Source organism: Myotis lucifugus, unplaced genomic scaffold, assembly GCF_000147115.1.
Source record: "Myotis lucifugus unplaced genomic scaffold, Myoluc2.0 scaffold_7, whole genome shotgun sequence".
In the NCBI taxonomy this organism is placed as follows: Eukaryota; Metazoa; Chordata; class Mammalia; order Chiroptera; family Vespertilionidae; genus Myotis; species Myotis lucifugus.
This window is the reverse complement of record NW_005871055.1, coordinates 15,954,266-15,964,041: the sequence shown is the minus strand read 5'-3', so window position 1 is coordinate 15,964,041 and position 9,776 is coordinate 15,954,266. Positions and strand designations below refer to the sequence as shown.

Below are 9,776 nucleotides of genomic sequence, written 5' to 3'. Positions count from 1 at the left end.
GCGTCACATCCTAATCAGTGTCAAGTTCTTTCTATCCTGCCAGATGTAGAGTTCCGCTCGGCCACTTTCCCATGGTTCTGTATGATAGGTGTTTGTCTGATATATGAGTAGTTTCGATGTTGTTGTGTGAGGTAGCACGCACAGGTCTCTTCCATTAGCAACACCATCCTCGTTCTCCTGGGTCTGCTTCTTGAGTGTGTCTCCCATGGCTGCGAGAAGTTGAAGTCTGCAATTTGTTGGGATAGGCTGCAAAAGCGCAGGTGGGTCTTTTTGTGCACCTGGCACAGCTTGGATGGGAATGTAAATTGATTAGGGCTGAGTCTCAGGGAGTCGCCATGGCGGAGCAAATAGCACTGGCTGAGTCTCCGCGGCCCCTTGAATCTCTGCCAGGGCTTGGTGTCCCCCAGTGCCGGCGAGCAGCTGTGCGACAGAGTCTCCCTCACTTTCTGATGGCTGCACCGTTCAGTGCTGCCTCTCCCCATAGGGTCTGGTGCCTCATGATCCCGCCCAAACCAGCTCAGTGGATTTGAAAGTTTGCAAAAGCAAAGGCGTTTATACTTGTGAGTCTGGCACAGCCCAGATGGGAATGTAAATTGCGTAGGGCTGGGTCTCAGGGAGTCGCCGGGGTGGAGACTCAGCGGCCCCTTGCCTATCCAGGACACCAGGACTTTGCGTCCCCCAGTGCCGGTGAGCAGCCGAGCGCCAGAGCCTCCCTCGCTTTCTGACCGCTGGAAGGCCGTGCCGTCTCTCGCCTTGGGGCCTGGGGCCTCAGAGACCAGCCCGAACCAGCTCAGTGGATTTGAGAGTTTGTAAAAGCACAGTCATTCCCTCTTGTGCCTCTGGCACAGCCCAGAGGATAGGGCGGGGTCTCAGGGAGTCGCCAGCGCAGAGGAAATAGCGATGGCGGCGTCTCCACGCCCCTCGCCTCCCCGGGACACCAGGACTTCTTGTCCCTCAGTGCCGGCGAGCAGCCGCGAGTCAGAGCTTCCCTCGCTCTCCGACCACTGCAAGGCCGTGGGCACCTCTCTCTGTGGGATCTGGGGCCTCAGAGACCCGCCCCGAGCAAGCCCAGAGGATTCGAGGGTTCGTAACCGCTTCCGATGAAAAAAAACCGCGAATCCATTTGCAGCCCGCCCTGGCGTGTGACTGTGTACCTCTGATTTTGGTGCCTCCGTAGCTCCCACTCAGTCTCACTGCGCTTCTTTCTTTTCTTCCAGTTGTAGATCTCCCACTGGGCCAACTTCCCCATGGTTCTGAGTGGTGGTTGTTTGCCTCATAGTTGGTAGTTTCAATGATGCTGTGAGAGAGCAGCACGCACAGGTCCACTCCCTACGCCGCCATCTTGGTTCTTCATCTTAGTTGTATTTTTAAAGTGGTTGTGCGAGACAGCAATTTCAGGTGTTTACCTATGCCGCCATCTTGGTTTCTCTATTCAAACACACACTCTTAAATGAAGGATCAGTGAAGGGTTTTGAGGTACAAATTAATAAAATAATATAAGAATACATTGGTGACCATGTCCAAAATGGATTCACATATTAATTGAAAAGCTTCTATTTAATTTCTAGCAGGTATCCATCAACTTTAATGAGGAACACAGGGACACATTCACAAAAACTATAAGCTATTCATTTTCTCAATAAATTTACTTTTCTAGATAAGAATATAAAGCTAACATGCAAAAGAACTAGAGAACACTTGTAATTCTGTAAGCAAATGGTGAGAGCTGTGTTTTAGAAAGATTAATCCATTATGCTGCCAGGGTTAGAAAAATTGAAAGTACGAAGTGAAATTATGAAATAAAATGATGAGTATAGGATCTTATTCACTCCATGAGGTGCATGGCCCATAATAGCACTGGTTAAATGTTTGCTGAATACAGTAATGATCTGAAAGGCAATGGGTCTAAAGCACATGTGAAGGAATTAAACTTGGAGGAGAAAGTGATGCCTTTGTCACTGAAATAAAAAGAAAGAAGGAGTGAAGAAGACAAAAATGCGTTTGGTAAGGGCAGAAATTTGAGGGAGTTCTTCCATGGTGATGTCTGTTTTTACCATGGAATAAGAGGTGAGGACCTCTTCTGAGGATAAGGGCAGAGAAGATAATCTGAGTGTGAGTCATTTTCGCCATTAAAGTGAGCCATTTATAAGATTGTCTTTCATAAATCTCACATTTCATAATATAAAATTCTTATTTGGTTAATACTCAAAAGAATGCAGATTTTAAATAATATGAGTGGCAGAATTAAATTGTTTTTGGCAGATTTCAAAAAACCTAAAAATTAACTTTTAAATAATTTATGAATACATATATTTGATAAATATTAGCACAGGTTTGACAGGAATTAATTTTAACAATATAATAGCTTTAGGCTTAGAACTTAAAAACTCATAAAATAAAATAAAAACTATTGGTTAAAAAATCTAAATATTTAGTAATTTGCTATTGCTGGATGAGATGAAATGTGTAAAAATAGAGATCATGACACTGCATGTAGTAAACTCTTTATAATACTGTTCCAATTAATCCTTTAGGTCCCAAAATGGTAGAAGTCCAGAGTCAACAGTTTCAGATCAGTTCCAAAGAAGGCAAATCACTGTTTACTGTTGATGAAAGCGAAGTTGTGGTTGGTACAGACAGACTTCGAGTAACTGGTATGTACTAGCTTTTTTATTTTATTTTAATTGAGATATAATTGGCATGTAAATTAAATTAGTTTCAGGTGTGCAACATAATGATTCCATCTTTGTATATAATGTGAAATGATCACCACAAAAAGTTTAGTTAATATTCATCACCACACATACTTATAAATTTTTTCTTATGATGAGAACTTCTAAAATTTACTAAAAAACAACTTTCAAACATACAATACAGTATCATTGACTATAGAACTATGGTATAGATTACATCTCATGACTTTAATTTATAGCTGGAATTTAGTATCTTTTTATTTTCTTCACCCATTTTGCCATCCCACACTCCCTTCCCTCTTAGAACCACCAATCTGTTCTCTGTATCTACATATTCAGGGGTTTTTTGTTTTATTTTTAAAAATATATTTTATTGATTTTTTTACAGAGAGGAAGGGAGAGAGGTAGAGAGTTAGAAATATCAATGAGAGAGAAACATCGATCAGCTGCCTCCTGCACACCCCCCACTGGGGATGTGCCCACAACCAAGGTACATGTCCTTGACCGGAATCGAACCTGGGACCCTTGAGTCCGCAGGCTGACGCTCTATCCACTGAGCCAAACTGGTTAGGGCCATTTTCAGGTTTTTTATTTGCTTGTTTAGATTCCACATATAAGTGAGATCATAATGTATTTGTCTTTCTCTGTCCGACATTTCACTTAGCATAATGGCCTCAAGATCCAGCTATGTTGTTGCAAATGGCAAGATTTTCTTCTTTTTAAAGGCTGAATAGTATTCTACATCACATCTTCTTTATCCATTCATCTGTAGCAACTCTTGAGAAAAACAAACAATATCCCATGGAGTACACATCTGCAAAAGCAAATTATACTTTGGGCACATTTACTCTTTCAGGCAAATAAGAAAAAAGTAATTTGAATTTGTTGACTTTTCTTAATGACATTTCTTTGGAAATTCTTTGGTATTCTCATAGAAGAATGAAATACTCCTCACAAATCTTTACCCACTCTTTCCTTCCACCACATTGTTACCCTTTATCTTTCTCCACTGGTGTAACCCAAAAGCTTATCATAAATTTCTCTATCATCTGCACAATATTAAACATGACTTTGCAAAACAACCTTCTTCCAAGTCTCTTTTATTCCCATTATGTGGGGTACTTGGGTTCCTTATCTATACTAATAGAAGCCTACGTCCGTGGTCGGCAAACTGCGGCTGGCGAGCCACATGCGGCTCTTTGGCCCCTTGAGTGTGGCTCTTCCTAAGCCTTAGGAGTACCCTAATTAAGTTAATAACAGTGTACCTACCTATATAGTTTAAGTTTAAAAAATTTGGCTCTCAAAAGAAATTTCAATTGTTGTACTGTTGATATTTGTCTCTGTTGACTAATGAGTTTGCCGACCACTGGCCTAGTTGGTCCTCATGCCCTCGCACACGACGTCATCACAAGATGTCTGCCACAAGATGGCCACCACAAAGATGGCTGCCAAAAGATGGCCACCACAGATGGCCACGTGCACAGTGGAGGCCAGGGGGTCACGCGGCTCTGCACAGCACAGAGGAGGCTGGTCGAGGCAGGGGAGGGCAGTTGTGGGTGATCAGGCCAGCGGGAGAGGGCAGTTGGGAACGATTGGGTTGGCAGGGGAGGGCAGTTGGGGACGATTGGCCAGCAGGGGAGCAGTTAGGCATCGATCGGGTCAGCAAGGGAGTGGTTAGGGGGCAATCAGGCAGGCAGGCAGGCGAGCTGTTGGGAGCCAGCAGTCCCAGATTGTGAGAGGGATGTCCGAGGGGTCCCAGATTGGAGAGGGTGCAGGCTGGGCTGAGGGACAACCCCCCTTCCCCATGAACAAATTTCATGCACCGGGCCTCTAGTATTTTTACAAAAAACATTTCTTTATTTGAAATAAATATAAGATGGGGTTTTGATATGACTGATTTTTAGGACTGAAAAGAAGAAACTTTATTTTTTAAAACTGTTCACAACATGTTCTAAATTTACTTGCTGAGCTTCTGTAAAGACTAGAAGACATACAAAGGCAGACACTAGTTTAATTCATCCCAGTACTTTTTTTGTTTTAATCCTCACCTGCCGGAAGCCAATTCCAGCATGTCATAATTGCAAGAGTTTCATCAAAAGGTTGATGGAACTTGGGGACTCAACAAGGTTGAGTCACACATGTAGTCACCTGTTGGGAATGGCTGAGGGCATTTCACCAAACCTGAAAAGGGATGATTGTTGGCTGCCAGACAGCTCAGGGCATCTTAATTAACATGTTATTGCCTCCTATTGGCCAAATACCTGAACAGCCGAAGGCGATTCTTCCAATCTGACAATGCTTCTGTATACAAAACCCTGACCCTTTGAAGTGTATATCTCTGCCTTGCCTCAGGACAATTTGTGTTAATAAAAACGATGGGGTCCTGAGATGAGGAGAACTTAGATCTTAGTTTCCTTTAAACTAGGCTCCTCTGACCCCCAAATGTCTTTCAAAATTATGTGTCATCTCTGGACTCCTATTTAATCTATGCACAGCCTTCTCTAGATTTCCTGAACCATTCTTGATGCCGGAACAAGAACCCCGGCACTCACCTAAGGATATGTTTATTGATTTTTTTTAAAGAGAGGAAGGAAGAAAGAGAAAGAGAGAGAGAGAGAGAGACATTGGTTGCCTCTTGCATCCTCCCTGACTGGGGATCAAACCAGTAACCTAGGTATGTGTCCTTTCAGGGAATTGAACCCAAAACTTTTTTGGCATACAGGGTAGCCATCCATTCAGGGCATCCTGATACTTTTATATACTATTATGAAAACCAATATCAATTTTATTCTCTCATATATTGTTACCAATACTCATAAATGAAAATAAGAAATAATGTTCCCTGACTCAAAAAAAGAAAAAGAAATACACTCAACTCTAACATGAAGTTTTGTGTCATATATAATTCCTAACAAAACAAACTATAAAACATAACCTATGTTGCAGCATACTACAAGGCAGTAGGGTCTTTTTCTTACTAAAATAAAAGACACTAAGAAATCTAATGAGAGGAAATTGAGTATTACCTAGTTAAAAAAAAAAAAAGCCAGGTTTCCCAAGTGTCTTGGTTATCAGAAATCACTCTTGCGCAGTACAGAGAATTTTGGCTTTGAAGATCGAGCTTCTAGTCCAGTGGTTCTCAACCTTCTGGCCCTTTAAATACAGTTCCTCATGTTGTGACCCAACCATAAAATTATTTTCGTTGCTACTTCATAACTGTAATGTTGCTACTGTTATGAATCATAATGTAAATATCTGATATGCAGGATGGTCTTAGGCAACCCCTGTGAAAGGGTCATTCAACCGCCAAAGGGGTCATGATGCACAGGTTGAGAACCGCTGTCTAGTTCCATCTGAACAATTACTAGCTGCATGACCGCAGGCAAATTACTTAATCTGCTTTGGTTGTTTCTCACTTTTAAAAGTGGATTTATAATGTCAACTGTACTAGTGTTGCTGGATTAAGTGGATTAATGTATGCAAAGGACAGCAAAAGTCTTAGTAGAGTATTATTGCACTGAGGGTAATAAAATATGTAGGACAAATAGCCAAAGAAACAGTTTAGGTTGCTTCAAACCCAAGCCATCCTACATAAGACATCAGTGAAGTGAACTTTTTCCCAGCCCAGAACTCCTTCCAAGCCATGGCATCAATTAGTAGAACTGGTGAGAAAAATCAATAAGCAGTTATTTATTACCTACATGCATGTACCAGAATTACCTGGAGGGCTTGTTAAAATATGTATTGCTGGGCTTCAACCCAAGAGTTTCTGATTCAGTAGGTCTGAAATGGGACATGAGATTCTGCCTTTCTTAGCTGATGCTGTAGTGTCAAGGACCACATGCTGAGAACCTCTGTCCTACACTAATTTGACCAGAGTCAGTGGGAGAAGCTACATATAGACACACTATGTAGCACATACATTTAAGTTATCCTTTTTTAAAGATGTCATATTCTTATTCTCTTTCATAGGTTTATTTATGTATTTATTTTTGTCTCAAACAAAAAATTCTTCCAAACTCCTCTTCACTCCAGTAAAACTAATCAGATCAAATATACTGCATCTGAAACTACTACTGGTATATACTATTTTCCTTGTCATTTATACCATTGAGTGTTGAGTGCATGAACAGTGCAATTCTGACCCAGAATTTAACTCTTGTTAGTTTTCCAACTTATGATCAAAGAAATGCAAGAAATCCCACAATTCTGACTTCTTTCCTTGTTTTTTCACTATCCACGGATCCATATATATTATCTAGTTCAGGTTTTCTCAACCATAACACTGTGGATTTTTAAAATCCTCACCCAAGGATATGTTTATTGATTTTTAGAGAGAGAAGGGAGAAATATAGAGATAGCGATAGAGATAGAGATAGAGAGAGAGAAATATCGATTGGTTGCCTCTCGTACATGCCCCAAATGGGGATCGAATCTGCAAACTTTTTGGTGTACCAGATGTTGGCTCCAACCAAATGAGTCACCTGACCAGAGGTCAACCTTAACACTGTTAACATTATGGGCTGAGGAATATTTTTGGTGTGAGCAGGGAGCAATGCAGGACATTTAGCAGCATCCCTGACCTTTATCCATAGGTCCAGTAGCATTCCTCCCCACTCCCTCATGAGTTGTGACAACAAAAATGGCTCCATGCATTGCCAAAAGTTATTTTTAGATGGTATGGGGGAAGAGGTAAAATCATCTCTAGTTGAAAACCACTGGTCTACCTTAAACCTATACTATTTCTCTAGAATTTACTAACATTTACTAGTATTTAATGTTTACAATGTGTTAGTAAGCTAAATATCTATAGCACAAAATAAGACATGTTCCCTTTTAGGTGATGTGTATATTTCAGCTGATATGTAAAACATTAATTTGTTAGACACAGTCTGCTAAAGACTATAATAGATGTTTGGGCCAGGGGCTACAGAAAGAGCCTGAAGAAAGGGATCAGTTGGTGTCAGAGAGTGAGGGAGAGACAAGAGTAGTTCAGAGAAGGTTTCTCCAGGAAAGATAAATTTGAGCTGGTCTTAGAAAGTAGGTGAGTGTAGTCCTTGAGTGAGTCTTTTGCCCTTTAGTGTTTCACAGGACCCCTTCAAGCATCTTTACCCAGTGATCTCCTATTGACTGGATGATATTGTACAGAATCAAATAAAGCAAATACAATTGATTGTGAAATTAAATTTCAAATCTTGTCAAAGGAGCAGGGTTTTTAGAGTCAAAATGATGTAGAAATACTGGACTCTCTAACAAACCCAGTAACAAAAGAAGACCTGAAAAGTCAGACTTGCCAACAACTGCAGAAGTGAAAATGAACAAAAATGATGACCTGATAGGTACTTCAAAGATCAATAATTTTACTATCATAAGATTAAAATATTCACCCTTGGGAAGACTGATAATTCCTTCAATTTGACTATTCTTATGGCTTTATTGAAAATGTTAGATATTAGGTGAATAATGTCATATTGTACCACTGTGGTAGGCAGAATTCTAAAGATGACCCCCAGAGACCTTTGCCCTTGTAAAATTCCCTCATCTCCGCATCTAGATGGAATTTGTAAATATGATGAGATATAATTCTAATGATTACATTATTTATATGCAAAGGGGAGATTATCTTAGTGGGCCTAATCTAATATCAAGAGATCTCTATAACAGAGTTTTCTTTGGCTGGTAGTAGAAGGGAAAGTCAGAGAAATTGAAAGTGCAAGAAGGATTTGTTGCTCTGTTGTTATATGAAGATGAAGGGGGCCATGTGATAGGAATTTGGTGGCTTCTAGAAGCTTAGAGAGGCCCTTGTCTGACAGCAAGAAAACGGGACCTCTGCCACAAAACCATGAGGAACTGTGCCTTGCCAGCAACCTGACTAAGCTTGGACACAGATTCTTGTCCAGAGCCTCCAGAAAGAGTCCTGCCTGGTTGACAACTGAATTTTGGCTTTATGAAACCCAAGCATAAACACTAAACAAACCCACTGGGCAGGACTTCTGACCTACAGAAGTGTAAGCTAACAAATGACTATCATTTTAAGCTGCTGAGTTTGTCATAGAAATAGAAAACTAATACAGCCATTACACAATTTCAACTGTGTTGGAAAAATTGCACCATAAACAAAACTTGATTCTTTATTTCATACTAGAGGCCCAGTGCATGAAATTCGTGCACAGGTAGGGTCCCTAGGCCTGGCCAGCAATCAGGGCCAATCTGTGGGGCAACTGGTAGGGTGATTGGGGGGCCCCTGCTGGAACCCACCTTGGCTGGCCTGGGGCCTGCAGGCTGAGGGAAGCTCCTGAATTGAGCATCTTCCTTCTGGTGGTCAGTGCATGTCATAGCAACCGGTCATTCCACCATTTGGTTGATTTGCATATTAGGCTTTTATTATATAGGACTAGAGGCCCAGTGCAAGAATTTGTGCATGGGTGGGGTCCGGCTGGCCTGGCCCCAATCGGCGGATCGGGGTCAGGCCTGTCGGGAGGAGGAGATGGCGGGAGGTTGGCCACCAGCCCACCTCGATCAATTGGGGCCAGGCCAGCTGGGGGGAGGGGCCGCAGGGGATTGACCAGTGGGCCCACCCTGATGGGGTGGGGGGGCCAATCGGGGGCCGGCTGGTTTGCCCTGAAGGGTGTCCTGGATCAGGGTGGGGGTCCCCACTGGGGTGCCTGGCCAGTCTGGGTGAGGAGCTGAGGGCTGCTTTCAGCCTGGCAATTGACTGAAGCTCCCAACCACTCCTTTTTTTCTTTTTCTTTTTCTTTTTTTTATTCTGGGCCAGCTTTAGCTCTGGCTCTAGCTCTGAGGCTTCCGCTGCTATAATCGAAACAATGTATAACTCTAGCTCTGAGATCCCAGCTGGCTGAAAGCTTTTTTCTGGGGTTTTGTTTAGCTTCTTATTTGCAACATAGTACATAGTTTCTTAGAGTTGCAACTCAGAGGCCGGCAAGTCAGGCGGGGAACGTTGCAGTCTGCAGTCCCTGGAGCAAGCAAGCCTCATGTTGGCTTCCAGCTGCCTGGCTGCCAGCCGCCATCTTGGCTGACAGTTAATTTGCATAAGGATATGCTGATTAGCCAATGGGAAGGGTA

General features: G+C 42.2%; 1 protein-coding gene across 1 annotated transcript in view; it reads left to right on the top strand.

Annotated features, from left to right (window-relative positions):
• The window catches only part of SGCG (sarcoglycan gamma), a 148,637-nt gene that overhangs the window by 82,802 nt on the left and 56,059 nt on the right, over positions 1–9,776 (top strand). The window contains exon 5 of the mRNA XM_014449703.2: positions 2,535–2,654. Coding sequence (XP_014305189.1) covers positions 2,535–2,654 — 120 coding nt within the window. The remainder of the gene's footprint in view (positions 1–2,534; positions 2,655–9,776) is intronic.